This window comes from Elgaria multicarinata, chromosome 12 (genome assembly GCF_023053635.1).
Source record: "Elgaria multicarinata webbii isolate HBS135686 ecotype San Diego chromosome 12, rElgMul1.1.pri, whole genome shotgun sequence".
Classification (NCBI taxonomy): domain Eukaryota; kingdom Metazoa; phylum Chordata; class Lepidosauria; order Squamata; family Anguidae; genus Elgaria; species Elgaria multicarinata.
The window spans coordinates 7,886,385-7,912,322 of record NC_086182.1 but is presented as its reverse complement, the minus strand read 5'-3'; the positions used below and the strand labels follow the sequence as shown (position 1 = coordinate 7,912,322).

Here is a 25,938-nt window from a genome sequence, read left to right as displayed (position 1 = left end):
GATCGTAAATGTGCATTTCCGTCTTAGGCTAAAGCACCAAAATGCAAATTTGGGGGCGAAATGTACATTTGCACATATGCTCAACTGTGCAAGCGTACACTTGTTCCAATGCACATTTTCGGAAGTGCGCATTTTCAACCCTGAATGCAAAGTTCGAGAAATCGCAACCATTTCCCCGAGAACGGTGTTGCGAACAAGACATGTTCGTACGATTTGCAAACAGGAATGATGTTCTCATACATCCCCGGTGTTTGGGCATAATTCTGGGAGGGACAGGATGTATCTGGGGAACAGAAATCCCAGCCACTGAACACTGGAAATCTTATTTGGCTTCTGAGAATTTCAGCAGGTATTGCCCAAGTGACTGTATGCATTTCTTTGCCGCTCTATGGGCTAGAAACTTGTTTTAAATGTGTTTGTTTTTAAAAAGAATAGAACGAGATTCTCAGCAGGCCAAATTTTGCCCCCAGTGCTACGTTCTGCAAACGCACAGCCATTCGATGACCCAGCATCATGCAGGGCCGGATCTACACTACTGCTTTAAAGCGCTTTATAACAGTTATAAAGCGCTTTAACTGCTTTAAAGTGCTTTAAAACTGTTATAAAGCGCTTTAAAGCAATAGTGTAGATCCAGCCCAGGTCCATGAACTGCTTTCACAGCTGCAACGTAGGCAAAACCTTGCTTCCCTGAAGGGAGGGCAGAGCTCAAGGGAGGCATGGCCTTCAACCCACGAAGCTGAATACAAAGGAAAGTGGAGACACAGGGACTGACGTCTTGCCAAGTCATTCATGAAGGCTCAAAAAATGTTTGTCGTAGCAGTACTACTGGAGGTTGGGGGGGGGGCGGGCGGGGGGGAAACGAGCAAGGCAGGGGAGAGAAGGGGGTCCATTATCAAGCAGGGAAAGAAAGGTTTGGGAACGTTCGTTTTCAGTTTATTACTTTTACCCCACTTTTCTACAAAAAGCATCCAATGCGGCTGACTAAAATGGAAAAGATCTGTAAATATTAACTTGCAACACAGCTTGAGGGCTTTCTGATAGGGTGAGACGGTCCCCCTTTATGTCTTCCCATGATCCCCCCCCTTCCCAATCCAGTTCCCAGAGTATGGAAAGCTGAGCCCCCCTGGAACTGACCTTCATCCTCAGAAACGTCCAGGATCTCATCCACCGTCTCCGGGAAACTCATGCGGTGTTTGTCGTTGAATGACTGCAAGAGGGAACAGATCAGATGTGAGCGGAGCCTCAGGGCTACACCGGCACCCTTGGGCAGGCTTGGCTGCGGCACTCACCAGGACGCTGGTCTCATCGGTGACAATTTTCAGGACATCCGTGACCGAAATGTAGCCCAGTCGCTTGGCAATGGCTAGAGGGGTGGCACCGTTCTGCAGGGAGAAACAGAGGAGCGACTTAGCGGACTTTATTCAAGCCTCAGGCCAGGGTTCAGCGTAACTCCAGCCTTTAAATGTTTTTTTAAATCTGCACCCAAGCATTCCACATTTTGCACTGAGGAACGGAGTTTGGCAGCCAGCGTGGATCACGCAAATCTGCATAATTTGCATAATTGATTCCAGTTTAGGGGGGTTTCCAACAGGGGGCCCACAGACACATCCCTTGGCAACCATCAGGCTCCCTGATCCTCCTGATTTCTTTTGAGATATAAATATATATATATCTGGGAGGCTGCAAATGAATAGCTGCACTTCAGCACCAACAGGGGTAGGCATGATTGGGCATCCGCCGAGACCCCATGTCCCAGTGGGGGCCCATTGAAAAGAGCAACCCAGAGTTGCTCTTCTTCGTGCCTGCCTCTCGCTCTGGCCCAGAAAACGGTGGTGGGACACATCTCCGCATCCCACCAATGCAACATATACGCTATGATGGGACAAGGGAGAGGGCCTTCTCTGTGGTGGCCCCCCCGGCTGTGGAATGCCCTCCCCTTGGAGGCCCGATTGGCGCCAACATCGATTGCATTTCGACGCCAAGTAAAAACATGGCTTTTAACAAAGCCTTTGATGGTTAAATATTATTATATTATTATTATATTTATTTGAATTCCACCTTTTGCCTAATACTGGGCCTCAAGGTGGTATTACAAAGTTTAAAACATACATTTTAAAACATGGAAAAAGAAATGTAAAAAAAAAAGAAAAAAAAGTTTAAAACACACAACACCCCCAAAGAAGCCTGCCTCTTAAGCTCCCAGTCCCAAAAAGATGCTGCAGCTGGGGGTGTGTGAGATGGTTCTATGCTGGGAGCCTGAGTTTGCTCAAACTTAAACTTGCTGGCACATTGTTTTAACTGCTTTTAAATTATATATTGTTTTAACTTGGATCATGGTTTAATCTGTTTTTAACTGTGCATATTTATTGTTTTATACTGTATGCTTTTATCTGTACGCCGCTCTGAGATCTTAATGATACAGGGCGGGATATAAATGTTTTAAATAAATAATAAATAAATGAGGAGGAGCAGGAGAGGCTGCGGCCTCCTTGCTCCCTGGCTCTGCGCCTGCCAAGCAAGCAAGTGGGAGCCATGAGGAGGAAGAGGAGGAGGAGCGAGAGCAGACAGTGACAGCAGTGAGAAGGCAGACTCAATGAGAGGCGGAGGCCATGGAGGGTCCCTTGTCAAAGGCCCTCAAAAACCTCGGGCCGGCACTGAGCAACATCTTTATTTGGATTCAGAAAAGTAGTTCCATATTTTGGAGCTCAGACCCCACTTCTGCCTTCTACTTAAGTTATTTTTCTTCTAGTCTCACCAGTTTGCCTCCTGGGAAATGAGCGTCCTTTGATGGGCCATGCCCACCACAGCAGCCATTAATGAATGGGCAAGCCCTTTTGATTAATGAACGGCAGCCATTTTGTGAGAACACCCCCCAACGTTTTCTCAAAATTCCAAAAAGGTTGGGGACTCCATTCAAAGGGAAACAGCAAGGGCCCTATCCAGGGCACCGAAGCCCAGCCTCCCGCAACTGGAAATCTTATCCAGGACATGAAGACGGCAGCGAAGCCAGGCCTGCATTTAAAACTAAGGTGAGGACTGTCACATCCATTTCCCCCTATTTCGCTGGGCTGGTGTACACGACCACGTGCATCACTCAATGACCGCCACATCGAGAGATGGTGTCCACGTATGACTGGGCTGTCACACGCCTTAACGCCGCAGGCAGAATGTCCGTTTCACCTGACGTCTGCTCAAATGCCATGTTCTTCAGCAGTGTTGGTTCACAAGCGTTGGGAAATGAAACGGGTTTGCACCCACACACACACAGGCCCAGCAAGGAACGGACCACAAGCGTGGGAGTGGTGAGAAGAGGTGAGCCAAGCAGGACGTGGTGGAGCTGCCTGGATGCCCAGGTGTCTCGGGATGCCGCACTTACCGAACTGACTTCGTTGGGGGAGGCCCCGTGCTTGAGTAAGAGGGTGACAATGTCGGTGTGGCCTTGCTGAGCCGCTTGGTGTAGAGGGGTGTATCCTAGCTGCAAGGGAAAGAAACATAGCCAATAGTAAGTCAGGAAGCACCAGGATGGCCTTCAGATCGTAGTGAGTGCTTGCAGGAGCTAAGCATTCCGCACATATTATCGCTGTTATGCGTCTGGCCGTTCATTTCTGGGCACAATTCAACGCGCTGGTATTAGCCTTTCAAGCCCTCAACCTTGGGTGGGGGTCTTCTGGTTCTTCGGATATTTTGGCCTACATCTCCCATCAGCCCTGGCCAGCATAGCCAATGGTGAGGGGAGATGGGAGTTACTTACTTAATGTGTGTTCAAATACCCGGCGTCCTGCCTTGGAGTTAGCAAAGCATAGGAGACTGTGGGTAGGAAATGGAAGTTATATCTTGCGTTTATCGAGTGAGTATGTTTACGTTCATATATGTGATAAGGTATGTATATGTATGTGTGTGTGTGTGTGTGTGTGTGTGTATATATATATATATATATATATAATTTTTTTATATATGTTTTTTACTTTTAATCACTATAATTTTAATATGCTTTTGTACACTGGCAAAACTACTGTGATTAATAATGATGCCCATGAGACTTCGCAAATATTATACATACATGTATGATTATATATATATTCTTTCTTACATTACCCTGAGGAAGGACCCTTAGGGTTTGAAACGCATTGGATTTTACAATAAACTCTATGCTTGGTTCCACCCCTTTGCCTCTGGCTTTTTTTGGCATCCCCACTGGTTCTCCTTTTTTCGGCCTTCGCTTTCTGCGGCTTCACCACCATGAATTGGGACAAAACGTCTGGAGGGCCACAAGTGCCCATCCCTTCCCTAAACGGTTTGGGACCCAGCTATCTAGAAGGCAGCCTGCACCTTAAACTACCTTAAAATGGGCTTCGGAGGTCCACCAGCGAGAGCTGTTAGGTTGGTCAGTCCCAGGCAGAGGGCCTTGGCGGTGGTAGCCCCATCTGTGGAACAGCCTGGCAGGGCCAGAGCCAAGGCCGCCTCTTGGTTGGCTCCTAGAAAAGCTGGAGGCCAAGTCATTTGGAGGTTCCAGGTTGCCTACCCCTCTGCCTGCCACCTCCAGTTAAAAAGATTGGGTAAAGCGGGGGTGGAGGGAACCCTCTGCCTGAAATCCTAGAGAGCAACCGCCTGTCAGAAGAGCCCTCAGACATTTGTGTGCAATGGGGCAGGAGCACTGTGGGATGTGCTGGGTGAGGGGACCCCTCGTCCAGATGATCTTGTCTTCCTTCAGTGGGTGCTGTAATATGCTGCTTAACAGTCCTGGCAAATCAATCAAGCTGAATAGTTGTTGTTGTTGTTTTCAATCAAAACTTGCATAATTAGAGGGTGCTTCATACCTTGGTCTTAGAATTGACGTCCGCTTGGTGCTGCAGGAGAAACTTCACCAGCTTGACGTTCCCATAATGACAGGCCACATGCAACGGTGTATAACCCATCTGTAAGGCAGATATAAAGGGGACGGGGTCTCACGTTATACTCAGGGCTGCTGGCGCTGGATGCACCGGGGCCCATTCATGCATTTCCTCACGCAGGCTTCCACTTCAGCCACCCCCACCCCAGCACCAGCCCAGGACCTTCAGGGAATTCTTAGGGGCATGGGTTTGGGGGTTGCTAACTCTCCCTTCTCAACCGCAGGAAAGACCACAGGAACTACTGATGATGTAACACAACCCAACAAAAATCCTTGGGTTCTCTTTCTGGGTTGTTCATGGTTAACAACCCATAGTTAAACCATAGTGCAGGGTTTGCATGTAATGATAAATCACAATTCAACAACGGACAATTCAGCAATAACCCATATTGAACCCATACTCTGGGTTGTTGTTATGTGTAAACCAAGCCTACCGCTGTCCTTGGGAAATTGGCCTTGTTCCTAATTCTGGTGCTAAGCTGACACCCACGATTTCAAGGGTAGGACTCTGCGGACATCCCCCTGCCTTCAAAACATGCCTCAAAAGGTAATGAGCCCACAGAGCCATAATCCTATCAGGATGATACAATAACAAGAGCAGGAAGGGACAGAAAACCACCAAGCCAAGCGGTCCCTCCTCCCACTCCCTAAACTGACCTACATAAATAATACAGCCCAATAATAAAGGTTTTCTGAGCGCTGCGTAACACAGGCGGCCCTGAGGGCCTGCCGTTGGGAGACCAGCGCTCGAAGGCCGAAGGAGGAAGAGCAGGCACCGCAAGAGGACTCACCCGCGTCGTCGCATCCACACGGACTCCGTGCCTCAGGAGGACGTCCGCCACTTGAACGTGTCCCTCCTGAGCCACCAGGTGGAGGGGGGTGAGGCCACTCTAGAAAGAAGAACGAGACCCAAGTTAAACCAAGAGGTAACCAGGTATGGAGGGGCGAGGGCACTGGGAGCTACTGCTTGCAGGGTGGGCGTGGGGTCAAAGACTGCCACCTTTTTAACGAACAGGAGCTCTGGGATGATAACAGCTGGCTCAGAGAGGCAGAAATTCTGCCGGTGAAGCTTTTCCATCATCGCTGTATGCCTCCAGGCTGTCTGCCTTGCAAGCCCTCGCTGAAGGCACTGGGGCTCTTGTTCTCGGATTCCCCTAAACACAGGTCAGTTCCAAAGTGACCCAGCATAAGCCCCAAGCAAATGTGGGTCAGCCCCACTCGCTCAGAGGCCTGCTGAGAGAATGGGGGGGTGGGATTAGCAGCAGTTCCGACAAGCTGCAACCCCCATCCCACCCTGCTCAGCCAGGGGCGACTTTGGCCTCCAAAGGGATGAGTAACAGCCTGGCAAGCTGCCAAGGGGAACAGGGGGGGGCTCTTACCCCAAAGAGGGGATTTCAACAGGTGCAGCTTGTCACCATCCAGAGAGGGGGCAAAGCGGCACGAGCCGAAGCGAAACGCCCCCTTCTGCACAAATATTAAAGGCACCAGACCTCTGGTCTCACTTGCATCTGGTGCCCCTAAAACAGGAAACCTGGCTAGAGCCAGAAGCTGACAAGGCAACTGCGACGGCACCCAGAAGGCCTTGCCTAGCACGCCCTTCTCAAGCCAAGCACCACCTCTTGAAAAGCCTGAGGAAAGGGTAAAAACAACACAACCTTTCCCCTATATGTGAGGGAACAAGGTAACGGGTTTTGGAAAATAGGTTCTATTACTGAGGTACTGAACTGCAGGTGGATTGTTAGACGTTTTTGCACTGCATAATATAGAAGGTAATAAATTCAAGCTGACACAGAACACAAAATAAAGTTTATTGACATTTAACAGATCTTTGGTATTTCAATTTGGATCAAACCTGCTTATTTTTATATTTAAAACAACAATCCCAAGTCCCTTAACATCCTATCTCGCCTCACTCCTCACACACCAAACACTCTCATGAAGCACAAGCCAGACTAAAAGCAATCTAAAACGAACTCACAATCCCCTCAGCCAACCTATTTATACCCCTCCCTCCCCCTCTCTCACCGCATCACTAGCCACACCCACTCAGTCAAGCATTCCGCACTCGCTAGACATACAAACCCAAACATACCTAAGGGACAGAATGGTGGGTATCGCCACAGCAACCCTTGATTTGAGGCTAGTGGATGGACGGACCCGGCTTCACGCAGCCCTTAGCTTGATACAGCAAAAGCAGAGTACTCAGCTGTCAGGGCTGGACATATTGCACCCGTCTGAGTGAAGCCGGGTCCACCGGCACCCCTAGGCCTGGTCCCTGCCATGGTGCACTCCCAGAGCCCTTGAGGGAAGGGTCTGTCTGCTCCAATCACCTCAGCAGAGGCTTTCCAAGGCTCTGGAAATTGCGCTTGGGCTCAAAGGGACGGCTTCCGTCTATCGTGGCCCCCCCCCCCCAACAGACACCCAGCTATGAGAACTTGATCAGCTGGAAAGAGGCGCGAACTTTCTTTGCATGTATACATTCTGCATTCCATTTCCCATCGATAAACGGCCATCTTTTTGCACAAGCGGCTTGTTTCATCTTGACAACCAAAAGAACTTGATCAATGACTTGGACCTGGCAGAACTAGAACCCAACTCAACCCAGGCTCACTGCCTGGCAAGCAAGCAGGTGGAAGCAATGGCGGTGAAGAAGAGGAGGAGAAGCAGCATCAGCAGCTGGTGACAGTGGCAGTGAGAAGAGAGATCGTGGGGGAGGTTCATTGGGCTGCCTTGCCAATGCCCCCCCCCTGCAAAAAAAACCCCCAGAGATGGCCCGACTTGAACTCCAGCACCGCCTAGGGCCAGGCAAGAGCTCTGATGAAAGGCACGGAGTGGCACCGCTCCAGGTCCCTCTGTGCCATCAGCCACGACCCCCCCCCCCAAACGCTCCCCAGACGGCGCTGCAGGCCTTGCCACCGCTGCAGCAGCAGATGGCTGGTGGGATCGCTGTTTGGGAAAACGTGTCCCCGAGAATGTATTTTGAGGGCTGTTTCGAACCACGCGGCGTGCTCCAGCTTGCTGCCTGCCGTTAGTAAGCAAAGAAAAATGTCCCTGCAAGGGGGTGTCAGGAATGGATCAACACCAGCTGCCGCTTCCTCAGTTTAGATCTTTCGAAAATGAAGCAGGGACTACAAAGGGTGGGAGGAGATAGGATGGAGGCGGGTCTGTGTGCTAAATCCTGGAGCACAGAACGCCACGACGACGGCACTGCTGCTGGACCAGGCAATGGCCAAGACGTGGCCTGCGGAAAGTCCTGAGCAGGACATGGAGGAAAGGTCCCTTTCCTGTTGCTAACTCCCCAGGATGGTGGCTCCGATGTCAGTGGGGTGGTGAATCCACTCCGGGTTTCAGTCAGAACTATAAAGGAGCTATCCAAGATGTGGGGCACCTTCCTGTAGAGTTCTGGCTGGTTCTGATTGAAACCCAGAATGGATTCACCGCCCCACTGACATCGGAGCCACCAGCTTCCACTGCCAATTGTGCAGAGGACGCCACCTCACCACCAAGTCAGGCTCTTTGTCCATCTGGGCCAGTGTTGCCCACTCTGACTGGCAGCAGCTCTCATGGGTCTCTTGCAGAAGAACATCTTGCCCGTTTTCGGTGGCACGACCCTTCTAACCAGAGATGGCGGGGACTGAACCAGGGACCATCGGCACGCAAAGCAGGTCTTCTGCCACGAAGCTGCAGCCTGGCCTGGCCTTCCTTTCAGATGTGTTCGTTTGCAACACCCAGTGAGCTTCATGGCCAAGTGGGGACTAGAACCTGGATCTCCCGAGTCCCAGCCCAATTCTCTAACCACTACACCACTCTGGCTCATTATACAAATGTATCATCATCATCACCATCACCATCACGGCAGGTCACAGGTTGGTATAACATGCAAACAAAAAATGATTTACAGGTGAAGGGAAGAGCTACGAAATAATCCGGGATCGGTGACAGACACGGTATTCAATCTCGTCCACTTGCGGTACCAATTCATTGCCGCATGGGATTTCACACCAAGAGAGGTGTGCAGTGGTAAAGTGGTCTCTGGTCCACAAAATACTCCCGCTGCAGCAATACACTTGTATGTGATGGCCGGCCGTTATGTGCAAACAGGGCTGGGGGTGGGGGGGGTGGGGTGTATGGCATGGGCCTACGATTCTGAGGGGGCCGACTCCGAGTCCCCCTGGGCAAAGCTGCTTGATTTTTCTGTCGTTGTTGATGAATTTGCCCAAAGAAAAGCACGTAAAGCATTTCTGAATGTGAAGAAGTGATGCCTTATATACATCTTGAATAAAAGTGCTTGCCGTTGCCTTTTTTTATAAATCGTTCTAGTTCATACGTATTTAGAACTGATTAAAAAAAAATACTTAATGAGCAGTTTGAAATGGGGCCTACATTTCCCATCTGGCCTGGGCCTATGACCAGCTTTGCCCGGCCCTGTGTGCGAACAGCCCCTCCATGTTGGCGTGTTCAGAGCCCCGAGATGTAGAGACGGAAAAGAGGCCTTGCAGACGTCCAAATGAGGCTCTACCTGTCATGTGGTGGTTTACAGAGCAACACTGATGCCCCCTAGTGGCCCTTGGTGGAAAGAAGAACTGGGTGCTGAGAACGGTACAGTCCTGTGCTAGTGGTGACTACACCACAAGAGAGGCCTGCTGGAGCAGACCAAAGCTCAGACTAACCCAGCATCTTGGGTCCAACAGCAGCCAGCAAGATACTCAGAAGAAGAGCATTAATTTTAATTCCAAGATTAAGGAAAGGATGTACTTTAGAGGCAGAGTACCAGGTTTGCCTGTCGAAGGTCCCAAGTTCGATCCCTGGCACCTCTAGGTAGGGCTGAGAAAAAAAGACCCCAGGGAGTCACTACCAGTCAGTGCAGATGACGCTGAGGCAGATGGGCCAATGATCTGACTCGGTATGAAGTCACTTCCTGTGACTAAACCTCCTCTTGTTGGTCATCCCAGGCATCTGCTATATGGAGTGTACACTGCACCTGAACATGGAAGCTCAATTTAGGGCACAACTCTATGCATATTTAAACAGAAAAAAAGTCTCACCACTCCCAGCCTTTCCCAGTCAGCCAGTACTTATTTCTGCATCTGATTGTAGGACTTTTCTTCTGTCTAAAAAGTTGTAGGACTTTTTTTCCCCTTTCTGAACATGCATAGGATTTTAGGTCTTTCCGTTTAAAAAGTTGTAAGGCTTTTTTTCTGTCTAAACATGCATCGGGTTATAGGACTTTTCTTCTGTCTAAAAAGTTGCAGGACTTCTTTCCTGCCTAAACATGCATCGGATTGTAGACTTTATTTCTGTCTGAAGTCGTAGGACTTTGTCTAAACATGCATAGCATTGTAGGACATTTTTCCTGTCTAAACATGCATTGGATCACACCCTTTGTTTCCATGGCTAATAGCCGCTAGTCACAGCCTTCCTCAACCTGCGGCGCTCCAGATGTGTTGGACTACAACTCCCAGAATGCCCCAGCCAGCTGGCTGGGGCATTCTGGGAGGTGCAGTCCAACACATCTGGAGCGCTGCAGGTTGAGGAAGGCTGCGCTAGTGCACTTATTCTCCATGAAGTAGTGGAACAAAGCTGCTTCTTGACTCATACTGATTGGGAGAGGTTGGGAGGCTCCTATCGCCTTGTCTTTTCAAGACGTCGGGCTCGCTCTCCTCCTCCCCCCACCCTGAAATGCATGTGGGACAGTTTGACCACAATTCTGTGTACGCAAAGGAGGAGGAGGAGGAGGGCTGCTCACCTTGTTGCCAAAGTCGCCGTTCGCCTGCTTGGAGAGGAGCAGCGCCACCATCTCCGTGTGGCCCTCCTGGGCCGCCAGGTGCAGCGGGGTCACTCCTTGCGTGGACTCGGCGTTGGCGGAAGCGCCGTACTGCAGCAGGCTGCTGGCCACCTCCATTTGGTTCTGCCTGGCGGCGATGTGCAGGGGGGTGTATCCGTTCTGCGGGAGAGAGACCCCCATCAGCTCCAGGCGAGTCCCATGAGGCAAGTAACGGGCATGGACCGCTTTCCCACTCCTTGCCTCGAGTGACCTGCCGGCACTTCAAGCCAGAACCCCCCCAGGCCCCAGGCGAGCCAACCCTTGCCCCCCTTGCTTGCTCTGTAGCGCCCTGCATTCCTTCCGCCTGGGCCACGTTGCCGGGACAAGCCACTGGCCACCCCTCTGGACTCGCAGGCGGTGTCTCTTCCCACTTTCCAACTTCCTGCAAGTTACTGCCGTCTACGCCAGTCCCCCAGTCAGTGCCTAGCTTGTCCAGCCTCCTTTATCTGGCTGGACTTTGCAAGCATCAGGATGGCAGCCCTGGCTCCAGCACTGCACCCCTTTGCCCTGACCTCCAAGCACCCGCAACTTTTCCCACCGAAAGGCGCGTCCAACCGAGTGTCCAACCTTCCCAGCCCTTAAGAGCTTCAGAACATCAGAAGAGCCCTGCTGGATTTGAGGGTCCACCTAGTCCAACACTCTGTTCACACAGTGGCCAACTGGCTTCCTATGGGAAACCCACAAGCAGGACACATGCAACAGCACCCTCCTACCCATGTTCCCCACCAACTTACTGCCTCTGTTACCAGAGGTAGCACATAGCCATCAGGAACATAAGAACATGCCATGCTGGATCAGACCAAGGGTCCATCTAGCCCAGCACTCTGTTCACACAGGGGCCAACCAGCCATTGCCCAGGGATGAACAAGCAGGACAGGGTGCAACAGCACTTTCCCGCCAATGTTCCCCAGCAACTGGTGTGCACAGGCTTATTGCCTCGAGTACTGGAGTTGCCACTGACAGCCTTCTCCTCCCTTGGCTCTGAGCTCCTGACACCGGGGCTTGAAGGACCCTGATGCAGCCACGCCTAACAGCCTTTCAGCCCAGAGCCATGTCAGCCTCAGTCCACGGCTGGTCTGCGTATCTCATCCATCATTTATGGCGTTCATGAGATGGGCACAGTTTCCCTATAGTGGAAGTGTGCAACACGCAGGCCACACGTGGGCCTCCCCTCTGCCGTTTCTGCACGTCCTGCTGCTGCTCCCCACTTCCGCTGCTGAATTTGCTGCCACGGCGGCGGTGATGAAAAAGCTGCAATTTCCCTTTAATCAAGGTGGATTTGTGCTCCTGGACACTTCCTGGGGCACCTCGTTTGAAAGGAAAATCACCACTATTCTGCAGCACTCCCAAATTCCACTGGTAAACCTGGCCCCTGTACCCACAAAAGTTGCCCGCCTTTGCACTAGAAGATCTTTCTCTGCCTGCACTGAGGAATCCCAGCTCACCGCAGCCCTCAGACTCCCGTTATGAGACTGCTCCGTGCTGATGGGTTGAGGCAAGAGAGGGCCCAGCCACATTCCCCCCTCCCCTTCCAAACCCCTAAATCGTCACCAGAAGTGTGCTATGGGTGCCAGCTGCACCTTACCCAGGCCACGCTGTGCGGGGAGGCCCCCTTGGGCAGCAGCACTTTGACGACGTCCAAGTTGTTGTGGTGTACGGCGACGTGGAGGGGTGTGAGGCCGTTCTGCAGAGAGGGAGGCACAAGAGAGGCGCTTCAGCCAGCAGGACCGCAGCACCGCCGCCACCACCCCCGCACCTCGGCCTGCTACCTCCTCGAGAGGGGGACATACGCACCTTCCCTGCTGCGTTGGGCTGGGCGTTGCGGTCCAGCAGCACCTCGGCCACGTCCACTTTCCCATATTTGGAAGCAACGTGCAGAGGGGTAAATCCTTTCTGGGGAGAAACAGGGAGCATCAGTGGGAGAGCAGGGATCAGGGCCAGGGAAGGTCTTTAAAGCACCTATCCAGACTTCTCTGCCCGTTCCCTGAACCGTCCCCACAGCACCTGACTGGCAGGAGAGAGGGAGGATGTTGAAAGTTGAAACAAAAATGGGGGGAAAACAGGGTTTCTCTCCCAAAAGTAGGTCGATTAACAAAGTGGATCAGTGGGAAGCATTCACTACCACAAGATGCTGCCACAGCCATGGACATGGATGGCTTTTAAAAAGAGGTAAGCAAGTTCATGGAGGGGGAGAGGGTTATCAATTGCTGTTAGTGGACCCCCCAGGGCCAGAGACAGTGTACCTCGAAGTAGCAGAGGCCTAGGACAAAAAACAGGGGAAAGCTTTTGTGCATTTCACAGAAGCATCTAGCAAGGTATTGTTGGAGAAAGAGCAATGGGTGAGATGGACCCTTGTTATTCAATTTGGAGGGATATATTGTAAAAAACCAAAACCACACAACACTTAATACTTATTATGAATTTGAAGGCAATCATATTAAGCAGCAACTTGTCGAATTCAAAATGTTTACAGCAAGGGTGTTGAATCTCAGTCTGCGGTGAGCACACAAAATTGTGTACGAACTTTTGTGTGGGCTAAAAAGAAAAAAGAAAAAAGCCCAACAGCATTGTGGGAACTGGACAAAACAAATGTAAGGCTGGGAAATTGAGAAACTGAAAGGAAACAACATTGACGGATTCATCCATCCCTGTTGTAGATATGCTGAGAGAGTTGAAGGAGGTAAAATAAAAGGCACTGCTGTCAGTGGGGTGGGGTATTACTGTTGTCTCCGTCTTCAGGTCTCACAGTTTAGAAGCAAAACCCTTCAAAAGTGAGAGATTCTTATTCCCATCCTCTGCTGGAGGGACTGCCACTCCCTTTCACTACTGATATTGCTGTTTGCTCAGTTCCCTCCGCAGATAAAAAACACTGAACTGCTTTCAAAGAAGGTTGAGGATCTTTAGAATCTATGTAGCTTATTTATTTTAAAGCACGTTTGCCCTGCCGCATCTGAAGTGTTCAAGGTGGCTTCAAACACATCCACAAAGGAAGCTGCTTTCTACCAAGTCAGCCCATCGGTCCATCTAGCTCAGCCTTGTGCACTGCGCTGACCAATAGTGGCTCCCCAGGGTTTCAAAAAAAAGGTCTTCCTTAGTCTTAATGGGAGATGGCTGGGATTGAAACTGGGACCTTCTGTATACATGCAAAGGGTTTGGGATGCAGAATTCTGTGAGTGCATCGCAAGCTGAGCAAGGGATGGGAAAGCAATCAGGACATGGAATAACGGGCTCAAGTTAAAGGAAGCCAGATTCCGGCTGGACATGGGGAAAAACTTCCTGACTGTTAGAGCAGTGCGACGGTGGAATCAGCTACCTAGGGAGGTTGTGGGCTCTCCCACACTAGAGGCCTTCAAGAGGCAGCTGGACAAGCATCTGTCGGGGATGCTTTAGGGTGGATTCCTGCATTGAGCAGGGGGTTGGACTCGATGGCCTTGTAGGCCCCTTCCAACTCTGCTATTCTATGATTCTATGATTCTATGAAAACATGGGGCAGCAGGGGGAGAAATGAATATGCCACCACGCCAGGCAACAATGCTGCCTTCAGCTCTCCTTACAACTACACCGGGCCTGTTCAGACAACACGCTAAGCCATGGTTAGGCCCCTAACCCCTTTGCAGCAAATGGGTAGTGAGCATGTTTAAACCGTGGCTATGCAGCCACCATGGTTAGGAATGGTTCACACAACACGCTAAGCCATGGTTCACACGACACTGGAAGCCATAACGTTTAGCTGAAAATGCTTCGCCACTGTGGCTTAGCGTGTCATCTGAACAGGGTCACTGTATCTCTTTAAGAGTTGTTGAATCCCCCAATCATCCTGTCCCGGGGCCATGTGCTGTAAGAACTCCATCTCCAGACCGCTCTTGGAAAGACCCAGGAAGGGACCCTCAGCGGCCAAAGGATGCTACAGGACCTCACAGTTTAAGGCCAGCCCTGGGCGAGGGAGAGAGCGAGGGCAGGACAGCCGAGAGGAGCGCAACCCAGTGTCCCCTTTCCCCTACCTTGGTCATGGCGGTCTGTGACGCCTCCTTGTCCAGGAGAGCGCAGGCGCAGTCCAGGTGGCCTTCACGCGCTGTGATGTGCAGGGGCGTGTGCCCGGCTGTCGTGGACAGGTTGGGGTCAGCACCGCCTTCTAGGAGGAGCTTCACCATGGTGCAGTGGCCAAGGCGGGCCGCACAGTGCAGGGGCGTCTGATCATCCTGCAACGGGGAAAGGGAGACTCTTTTAGCCCAGTGCTCTTTGCCGCGAGCTCTCACTTGAGCAAGGAACCCGCCTGAATGGCACAGGTCTTCTTTACCACCGCAAAGGAGGCTGCGGGGCTCAGTCCAAAGGCACACGCAGTGCAGGGATCATGTCACTGTCCCGATGCAACTCACAGGCTAAGCCAGCCTTCCTCAACCTTCCACCCTCCAGATATTTTGGACGCCAACTCCCATCAGCCCTTGCTAACATGGCCAATGGTCAGGAATCCCAGGGGGTGTAATCCAAAATATCCAGAGGGCCTCAGGTTGGGGAAGGCCGGGTTAAGCTGTGGCAAGCTTTCCACACACGGTGTGACTCTGCATTGATTCTCCTGTTTGTCATGAGGAAGGGGAAGGAGCTGTGTGTAGCAGTGAAGCCCCCTGCTTCCGGGAATCCTTGTCAGATTTCGGCCAGTTATCACCCAGCTATCCTGTCTGCATAGCCAAAGTGCTGGAAATTCGTTCTGTGGAAATGAAATGGGGAGTTTTCAGAATGCCAAATTCAGCCCCCCATATCCGTTTCTGCATTTCCATGAAATCGCAGCACATAGGCAGGCCTCCCTGGGAGGACGCAGGTGGAATATTTGCGTCAATTTCCCCTTTAGGGCCAGCTTACATCTCCAGCTGCTGCACACAAAATAACTGGGTCAAACGAAGCGAGTTTACATGTATTGTCTGCACCTATCCCACAACAACGGAGTTGCCTCCCACCAGAAAAAAAATATCCCTGCCTGCAGGTTTCTGGTTTTTCTCTTGGCAAACATGAGGGATAGAACCTTGGCTTTCAGTGTTTACTTGAAAAATAAAGATGAGATGACGCGAATGCCGGATTCCGTTTTGGATACTAGATTCTGGGAACGTAGGACACATCTACACTAGAAAGCACAGGCCACCTACAGAGACAAGAGTCTGAGTTGGGCTCTTGCTTAGGGATGGGTGAACTGCCCCAAGTCCTGTTCAGGCTCTGCTTGCGGGACTCTTGCCATTTGCCTGACCCCAGCGTTGCCCGGCTATTTACGTCTGCAATTTTGCACAAATTGCGCTATGGATGGCCATGAATTTGCAGTAATTGTGATTTCTCTGAAATGTTCCCAGCCGTGAATTTGTGCAAATTAGGATTTTCGTGCACACACTCACAATTCAGCGGGAAAAGGTGAGTTTCCCCATTTTGGCAAATGCCAAGTCAAGCCAGCTCAGGGATCTGCGAGCTGGTGTCCAGGGGGGCGAGCTGGCAAAGAAACAACAACGCAGCCCCCAGCCCCGAACCAGATTCATCCGAAATCCCTAATCCTGCTAGCTCACGAAGACCAGCCAGTACCCACTGTGGCGTTACACCCCACAAGTCAATTCCAAATGTATGTCTGCAGTTTGTAAGTCTGTGGTTTTTAGAATGTTGGCCTGAGTGGGCGGAGTTAGAATGTCTTGGGAGGGGGGGGAGCGATATATAAGGGAAGGACTGAGGGGATTGGGAGTTCTTGTTCTTGTTCTTGTTCCTTTCAGGAAAGCTTTTCAGGGAGACTTGTTGGGTCCTCTTAGAGTCTGTAGTGCTCTCTGTATTTATGGTATTTAAGTTCTGGGAAATTTGAGAGTCGGTGTAGTGAGTGGTGTCTTTAGAGTGTGGTGTGCACGTAGTGGAAGCATATTAATCAATACTGATAATAAAGAAAGTTCAAGAGTGATTGTGTGAGAAAAAGGAAAGCGCGAATGTGAATGAGTGACCGGATTGTATGGAAGGTTTCAAAAAGGTTTTTAAATGTTGTTATTTGAAACAAAGCTTATGAACTTTTAAAAATAAATTTTGATTGTTTTGTTTTTAAAACTACCACAAAAATCCCACGTGTCTGTTTGGCATTTATCATCTTAAGTTTACACATTCAGCACCCACTCTGACAATCATTCACCTAAGCAGATATAACTCACAGCACATTATTATATATATCAAAATCCATTCTCCATTTTAAACCCCTTTCTCCACATAGTTTGGAGGAAGGTGGGCTTTATCCCTTGCCTCAGGCGTATCAAGCGGTGGTGCTTGGCTTGAGCAGGGAGTAGCCTCGGCCGGGTCTGGTGTTCAGAGCCTGTATCGCCCCATAAGAAGTGGTGGTAGTGGTAAGGTCTGTTGTTCAGAGCCTGTGTCGTAGCACCCACCTTTGCCTTGGCGTTGACTTTGGCCTTGTTCTGGAGCAGGTACTTAGCCACCTCTGTGTGCCCAGCCCGTGCTGCCATATGTAGCGGTGTCTCCACTTTCTGTGTCATTATATATGGGAAAGAAGTAAAACAAAATCAGCAGTTGATAAAGATCCTGTTCTGAGACCATCCCATCAATTTCCAGCAGAATACAGTAGACGTGAGACTCTTCCACCCAGAAAAACAAGTAAAGGCCTGACTCATGGGTGGAGGCTGTGTGTATGTGTTTTCCCCACATAAAAATCTCATTGACCATAGAAAATTAGCACATAAGGATAAAGGCTGTCTGGAACTATCTTACTGTCATGTTACATTTCCATGACACAACTTAGAAAACAGGGTGTACTTCCTCTTCACCTCCACCCATTACTAGAGATGTGAAGGCCTGGAAAAACTCAAAAAGTTTGAAAGAAACACACACACACACACACACACACACACACACCTATTTCCCCACCCCACCCCCAGGCCTCTCCCCCCACATTTTTCCAATAGGAAAAATTGGACATTTGAAACAGGGGAACATGGAAACAGATTCCTATGAAATATTTGCTAGTTTGGAATGAGTGACATGCTTCATTCATTTATTACATTTCTCTACTACCCAATAGCTAAAGCTCGCTGGGTGTAACACAGCATGATCAAACATAATCTAAAAACTTTCACATTCAAAAATTTAAAACAGTTTAAAAACAAGTTAAAAATTATTGGCAATAAAACTACCAGGATCTGATAATAAAATAAAATAAAACATTCTTTCATATGCTGTCAAATGCTTTGCGCCAAAAAGATGATGTTGGTGCCAGACAGACCTCACTGGGGAGAGCATTTCACAGCCCGGGGTTACCACTGAGAAGGCCCTGTCCCTGGTTTCTATTAGTATCTACTCAGATGTAAGTCCCATTGGATTCAATGTCTGACTCTCAAGTAACCGTGTTTTGGATTGCAGTCTTACAACATTAGAAAACGATTTCCTGTGTATACTGTATGTAATCATATTCAACACTCAAATCTGACATGCCTTTTAGCTCCTAAAGGGTGTTGCCAACTTCATGAAAGGAATGAATAGGCCGTTTTCTTGTGAATAGCTGCTTGCCTTCTTCTGGGATATTTGATCTAGTGGTTTTTCTTTTCAGCTTTTAGTTTTTCCTATGTCTCAGATGGCAAAACAAACTGAGATTCTTGTACCTCGGTAGCCTAGGGCACAGTAGTTTGCAATTCCTTCTTCCCCCTGCCTTCTTTGTAGTATTACGTATATTAGCAATTTTGTTTGTAAAAAAAAATTAAGGCATTTATACTACTGAGGCCACAATCCTATGTGCGCTTACCTAGGAGTAAGCTCCATTAAACAGTGTGGGGCTTAGTACTGAGCAAATATCTACAGGATGTCTCTGTATATTTCTTGTATATTTCAAATAGTACAATTTTATATGTTAACTAAGTTATAAATGATGCATTTTATGATGTGAAAATGGTATAATAAGTTTTGCTTTAATAAAATGGTAAGTATTGCATATATTTCAAACTTTTACCAAATTTCCTCCTCACCACCCTCAAAATGGGAAAAAAACCAATGTTTTCTCCCCATAGCTTCAAAACGTTGGGACATTACACATCTCTGCTCACCACATTGGAAACGTTGGGGGATGCCCCACGCTGCAGCAGGATTTTGACGATGGGAAGGTTCCCCATGAACGAGGCCACATGGAGAGGAGTCAGGCCAGACTGTGGACAAGAGAGAGTGAATGAGTGGATGCCGTGGATCTACCCATAGCTTCTGTACAGCTGTAAATGGATTCCTGACTCCAAGCTGAGCAGAAGCAGAGAAGAAGAGGAGCTGCCCCAGCTGGACTAGAAGCTACAAAAGGAAAACAGCTCCCAGAGAGTGAGCGAACAATGGGCTCAAGTTACAGGAAGCCAGAAGCCAGCTGGACATCAGGAAAAACTTCCTGACTGTTAGAGCAGTATGACAATGGAACCAATGGCCTAGGAAGGTTGTGGGCTCTCCCACACTGGAGGCCTTGAAGAGGCAGCTGGACAGCCATCTGTCAGGGATGCTTTGAGGTGGATTCCTGAAATGAGCAAGAGGTTGGACTTGATGGCCTTATAGGTCCCTTCCAACTCCACTATTCCACGATTCTATGAGTTAGCTCCTGAGAAGCACACTCGGCTTTGCCCCCTCAAACTGTCACCAGCCAGCCAACATCTTTGGATAACAATCCAAACAATTAGGGCTGCCAGCTTTAAAATCAGTAGCCCAACCTTTCCCAACCCAGCGTCCTCCAGATATCTTGGACTTCAACTCCCATCAGCTCCAGCCAGCATCTCAACACACTTGGAAGGCATCAGGCTGGGGAGGATGGATAAACTGAAGGTTTTGTTGAGTCGTCAGCGGGACTGAGAATCAAGGTCCCAATTGCTTATCATCTCAGATGCCTTTGGTGCTGTTGAGTTATTGAAAAAAACAGGGAGCAGCAAAAAACACCTTCAAGTTGGGTAATAGCTAGTGGATGCTTTTGTTTATGAAACTGTATGTCATCCCATGCACCCTTCAACATGGGCCCCTTGTCCCCTAGTTTAGAAACAAATGAACGATCACTACAAATTCATGGAAAAGGAGGTCTAGCGTTGGGTATTAGCTGGATAACGAAATGGAGCCTCCTTGTTCAGGGGCAGTGTACCTTGGAATACTGACAGATTAAATAATGGGAAAGGGCTATTTCCTTCATGCCCTGCTGGCGGGCTTTCTACAGGCATCTGGCTGGCCACAGCAGGAAGCAGGACACTGGATTGAACAGACCCAGGGTAGAAAAACTGTGGCTCTCCAGAGATCTTGGACCACACCTCCCACAATCCTTAACCATTGGCCATCCTGGCTGGGGCTGATGGGAAAGATTATCCAGCAAGGCTGTAGCTCAGTGGCAGAGCACACGCTATGCATGCAGAAGGTGCCAGCTTCATTCCCCGGCATCTCCAGGTATTGCTGAAAAAACCCTGCCCGAAACCTGGAGAGTCTCTGCCAGGCAGTGCTGACAATATTGGGCTAGATGGACCAACCGTCTGACTCAGTGTAAGGCAGCTTCCTATGTCGTCTAAAACACCTGGAGAGCACTTGGTCTAATCCAGCAGGCTCTTCCGACATTTTTATGTACTTAATGCCTGAAGTCCTCCGAAATAACTTCTCCAAGCCAAGAGGAAATGGATATTGAAATGTAATTTGCTTCAGCCAGAAAGGGCAGACGATCAATCAATGGGGAACGCTGTAACTGGTCAAAATCCTTAAATGAATAAACGCTTCCCGCTTCCGCCAAGGCCAAGAGGTTTCTCTTCACCAGGAACCAGAATCAGACCTTGGGGAAATGAGACACAAGGTACCTCTACTCCTACTCTTGGGCAAAAATCCCTTCTAGCAGGGATCAACCAAAACATGAGCAGGCCCAAGTTAATTCTCCGCGTCATTCCGAAAGTAATTTTAGGGAGTGTGATGAATTGTCAAAAGATGCCTTTTAGATTTCCCATTTTGCTGATAGAAGTTATTTCCAAGCAGGGATAGCGGAGGAATCCGTTCGGGGGTGGGTGTGTGGACTTTGAGGAGCTTTCGTGGGCTCCCACCCCCACCCCAACTTTGGTTCATTTTCCCCTCACTGGTCCAGCCTGGTCTGCAACAAGTCGGGACAGTTAGCAGGTTTTCCATGCTTTCTAATTTGCACAAATCGTGCAAGTACAGCCAAATTTTGCACAAAATACACACGTCTGTGCAGAATGTGCAGATTCCTCCCCCACATCAAAAAGTTAGAAAAAGCCCCCAGAGTTTGGGGAAGACCCACTGCGAGGTTCGCAAATGTAAGCCGAGTCGGGCAGGCGGCGGAAGTCCACCGAGCCCAGGAAAGGGCTGGTTTTCCAAGCAATGGACGTCCTAATTTCTGAGATGTCCATGCAATAAATACTAAATCTCTTGTGTTGATATCTAAGCCAAGCCCGCCTGCCCAAGTCGAGTGCCATGGTATTTTGTCTGCTGGGTGCTTGACAGCAGAGCTACCGGTCAGCTTGCAGAGCTCAGGCCTGGATATGAGCTTTGAGGATATGCGGTGCTTTCCTCGAAGAATGGCCTACGTAGCAACCCAGCGCCGGGTGCCAGCCACATACAGGAAGGAGAGCCGGTCCTCCTTCCTCTTCACTGAAGCCACAGCTGTGCTGCTGCCGCTGCTACTACCATGCTGGCTAAGGCTGCTAAGTCCAGTTTAAAACAGGGGCGCTTCCCAGCCCAAGGACCGGATTCCATTTTGGAGAAGCTCTCAGGGCTGCATCCTCGTGGTGGGTGTGGCCAAAGGCAAAAGGGGTGGGGCCAAAACACCAGCCTATCTTATCCTAAAGCTCTTTCTGCCAGTAAATGAGCCTTAAGAGGAGCAAACCAACGTTTCGGAATGGGGGGAAATGTGCAAAAGTAGGGAAACCACTAAGGGATATGCCTGGCCAAATTAATATTAATATTTGTTGCATTTATATCCCGCCTTTTTCCCTCCAAGGAACCCAAGGCGGCATACATAATCCTCCTCCTCTCCATTTTATCCTCACAACAACAACAACCCTGTGAGGTAGGTTGGGCTGAGAGTCTGCGCCTGCCCCAAAGTCACCCAATGGGTTTCCATGCCCAAGTGGGGACTAGAACCCGGATCTCCAGACTCCTAGTCCAACACTTTAGCCACTACACCACACTGGCTCTCAGCAGCTCCCGTTATTTCTAGGCCAGCCTGAGGGAAGCAAGGGGGTGGGCTTACCTGACACCCCAGCACCACCACCGTTCCCCCATTTTCACAGTCCCAGGCAGGCAGCAAAATTGGGGGCGGGGCGAGGGTTATCAAGCCTTTTGAAAGCCACCATTATCTGGGGGAGGGCTGTTTCTGCCACGACAGGCCACAAGTTGTGTGCAGTCCCTCTGGCTATAAACGGGGTTTCCTCTCTCAAAGTCCTACATGTCTTAATCATTCTCGGCTCAGACGTTCCCCTAGTTCAGCCTTTGCCAACCTGGAGCCCTCCAGGTGTGCTGGACTACAACTTCCATCAACCCCAACTGCCATGGCCACGCTGCATGCGGATGATAGGCACTGCAGTCCAACACACCCGGAGGTTGCCGGGCTGGCAAAAGCTGCTTTAGTTAATCCACATTAAGAGAGACAGCCAGAAAAGCTCCTTGTGATGATGTGGAGGTGCTGTAAACCTTCCTGTCTTTCAAACACGGAGTTCCAGGTACCTCAGTGACTGCGTCGATAGAGGCCCCCGTCTTCAGCAGGAGCTCCATCACCCGGATGTGGTTCTTCTTGCAGGCGATGTGCAGAGGAGTGAAGCCATTCTGCAGCAGAGACAGAGAGAAGCCTGTCAGCTCTGTGGCAGCGACCAGTGGCCCCGCCTGGTCTGCCCGCCCCCCCCCCCCATGGCTTCTGCCACTCACCAGCGCCCGTGCGTTGGGCTTTGCCCCCTTCTCCAGCAGGACCTTGGCCACCCGGTGGTGGCCACAGTGGGCGGCCACGTGCAGCGGCGTCAGGTGGTCTAGCGTGATGTCGTCGATGTCAGCATTGTATTGCAGCAGAAGCCGGACACAATCCAAGTGGTCCCCCTGGGAAGCCATGTGGATGGGGGACAGGCCATTCTGTGGCAAGGGAAGACACAGTTAGAGCCTCATGCCATCCCAAGGCTTATCCAGGTGTAGATGGTCAGGTAGAAGCTGTTGGCTGGGGCATGGTGGAGGGGCAACATCATAGCTGGGGAGCACAGCTAGAGGCAATCATCGTGGTTCTGCATGACGGGGCTGAGTTAAAACCAGTTTAGTTAAACCCAGCTTAGTTAAGCCAGCTAGGTAGATGCTGCTGGCTGGGGCATGGTGGAGTGGCAACCTCAGAGCACAGCTGGAGGCAATAATCTTGGTTCTGCACATTCTGGCTTAGTTAAAACCAATTTAGTTAAACTCAGTTTCGTTAAGCCAGGCTTAGTTAAAACAACTAGGTAGATACTGCCAGCTGGAGCATTGTGAAGGGGCAACATCAGACCACAGTGGGAAGCAATACGCCCCGTCTCTGCATGACGGGGCTTCGTTAAGCCTAGCCCCGGCAGCCTTCTAGGAACCTGTGAAGTGCCATCTCCCCTCTCTCTTCCAAACCCACGGCAATAAATACCTACCTTTCCTGTGAGCCTGCGGCTTAAACCCTTTAGCCCACATTCCAACTGAACCTGTTGTTTACATCCCTCGCTAACCTTGCCCATCTTCCTCCCTACCCTCTTCTCTATCCAAAATCAAGTCATAACCTCTTTGGCACAGTGGGGCATTTCCTGGCTCAGGTGACTCTGCAAAGCGCCCCACACACAGAAGCACCTGAGCATATTTGTGCGATTTCTACTTATTATAAATAAAGCCATGTCATGTTTGACCCAGAACAGCTGTGGGTTTTTTTTAAAAAAAGAATGAGTTTTCCAGAGTTTTCAGGAAAACCATGCTCCCAGGCCTTCCTCTTATATACAATCGTTTTTGCTTTTAGCAGCTGTTATGCCCTACTGGCTAGCAGTGGAAGATGTAGAAGCCGGTGGCCAGAAAGGGAGAGGAAAATTCAGTAGCTGAGAAACAAGCGAGGGCCGGTAAGGAGGAAAATGATCTCCTCTGCCCTCGAGGCGGGTGCCCAGGACTCCAGGCCCAGGACAACTATCCCTCCGCTGCCGATCACCTTGGTCTTGGCTTGGATGGGAGCACCGTGGTCCAGCAGGATTTCGGCAATCCGCACGTGCCCGTTCCTAGAAGCACAGTGCAAGGGCGTCAGCTCGTCCTGCGGAAACAACAGCAACACGAGAGTCAGTGCAGCAAATAGGAAAGAAAGAACTCCAAGCAAGAGTGAGGAAACAATGGCTGGGTTCAGACAGCATGATAAGCAACGGCGGTTTAAATGGTTGACGGTTTATTGTTTATTTGTTACATTTCTATGCCGCCCAATAGCCGGAGCTCTCTGGGCGGTTCACAAAAATTAAAACCATTCAAAGTATAAAACAACAGTATAAAACCATAATATAAAATACAATATAAAAGCCCAACCAGATCAAAACAGCAGCAATGCAAAATTACAAATTTAAAACACCAAGTTAAAATTTATTTATAGACTGTTAAAATGTTGGGAGAATAAAAAGGTCTTCACCTGGCGTCTAAAAGCATATAATGTAGGTACCAAGCGAACCTCCTTAGGGAGCTCATTCCACAGGCGGGGGGCCACAGCAGAGAAGGCCCTCCTCCTGGTAGCCACCCTCCTCACTTCCTTTGGCAGGGGCTCGCGGAGAAGGACCCCTGAGGATGACCTTAGGGTCCGGGCAGGTATATATGGGAGGAGGCGTTCCTTCAGATAACCTGGCCCCAAGCCGGTTAGGGCTTTAAGTGTTAATACCAGCACTTTGAATCGGGCCCGGACCTGGACTGGCAGCCAATGAAGCTGGAAAAGGACTGGCGTAATGTGATCTCGCCGGCCAGTCCCTGTTAGTAACCGTGCTGCCCTGTTTTGTACCAGCTGAAGCTTCCAGACCATTTTCAAAGGTAGCCCCACGTATAACGCATTGCAGTAATCCAAGCGAGAGGTTATCAGAGCATGGATAACTGTAGCTAGGCTATCTCTGTCCAGATAAGGGCGTAGTTGATATATCAGCCTAAGCTGATAAAAGGTGCTCTTTGCCACGGAGTTCACCTGTGCCTCAAGTGACAGTTCTGGATCCAAGAGCACCCCCAAACTACAGACCCGATCCTTTAGGGAGAGTGCAACCCCGTCCAAGACAGGGCAAACATCACCTTGATTGGTTATTTAACCCACCATGGGTTATCGTGTGGTGTGGAGGGAGGTTGGTTATTTGGCCGAAATAACCAAATGCAAATCACCAACACTGTGCAGAATTGGGTATTTGGACCACCATTGGTTATCACGTTGTGTAGAGGGCACCGTTGGTTATTTCCTTGGCCACAGAGTTGCAAGGCAAGAGTGGTCAAAGCGGTGGCTGCCACTCTAGTCCAACTGGGAGGATAGATTTTCAGCAGCAATGGCTGATGGGATACTAGGGGCAGGACTGAAGGGGGAGAGAGAGGGTGCTGAACTTAATCCACACCACGGCTGATTATTAGCATGTTGTGTAGGGAGGATCTCCTGGCTAAACAACTGCCGAGTTATTACCCTACCATTGACTATTGTATGGTCTGAATGCAACCAATATGATGGCACATCAGTCCTACCACACCACTGCTACACTTTATTTATTACATTTCTGTTCTACTCAATAGCTGCAGTTTTCTGGACAGTTCACAGCAATTAAAACCACAAAATATAGCATAAAATACAATATAAAATTTAAAAGTTTAAAACCACAGTATAAAAGTAAAATGAAAATAAAACCTAGCAACAATGCAAAGATTTAAAATACAGTAACAGATTTAAATCAACACAACTAAGGGTGTCACCCTAGGCATGTTTAGAGGGAAGCAAGCCCTACAACTCTCCCAGCATGCCCCAGGCTGGCTGGAGCATGCTGGGAGTTGTAGGACTTGTTTCCCTCTAAACATGCATAGGGGGGCACCGTGAAAGTCTAAAATCTTATTCTTCTCCAACTTGGTGCTCTTCAGATATACTGCGACCGCAACCCCCATCTTCCCCGACGGAGGGAGCTCACAGGGACGGAATGTTCCCCCATAATAAGTACAATTCCTAGCTTTCTATGTGCAGAGAACGGTTTTGTGTGATCGATCATTTATTTGTTACATTTATGTTGCACCTTTTCCTCTC

General features: G+C 49.8%; 1 protein-coding gene across 4 annotated transcripts in view; it reads right to left on the bottom strand.

The window, feature by feature from the left end:
- Positions 1-25,938, bottom strand: part of LOC134407234 (secreted frizzled-related protein 1) — a 520,297-nt gene that overhangs the window by 346,890 nt on the left and 147,469 nt on the right. For 3 of the 4 annotated variants that reach the window (XM_063138881.1, XM_063138882.1, XM_063138884.1), the window contains exons 9-22: positions 23,857-23,955; positions 22,593-22,790; positions 22,395-22,493; positions 18,770-18,868; positions 17,105-17,203; positions 14,717-14,914; positions 12,510-12,608; positions 12,301-12,399; positions 10,638-10,835; positions 5,683-5,781; positions 4,818-4,916; positions 3,377-3,475; positions 1,290-1,382; positions 1,135-1,207 (exon numbers count right to left, since the gene is read on the bottom strand). In XM_063138881.1, coding sequence (XP_062994951.1) covers positions 1,135-1,207; positions 1,290-1,382; positions 3,377-3,475; positions 4,818-4,916; positions 5,683-5,781; positions 10,638-10,835; positions 12,301-12,399; positions 12,510-12,608; positions 14,717-14,914; positions 17,105-17,203; positions 18,770-18,868; positions 22,395-22,493; positions 22,593-22,790; positions 23,857-23,955 — 1,651 coding nt within the window. The remainder of the gene's footprint in view (positions 1-1,134; positions 1,208-1,289; positions 1,383-3,376; positions 3,476-4,817; positions 4,917-5,682; positions 5,782-10,637; positions 10,836-12,300; positions 12,400-12,509; positions 12,609-14,716; positions 14,915-17,104; positions 17,204-18,769; positions 18,869-22,394; positions 22,494-22,592; positions 22,791-23,856; positions 23,956-25,938) is intronic. The other variant, XM_063138883.1, reaches the window with a different exon arrangement.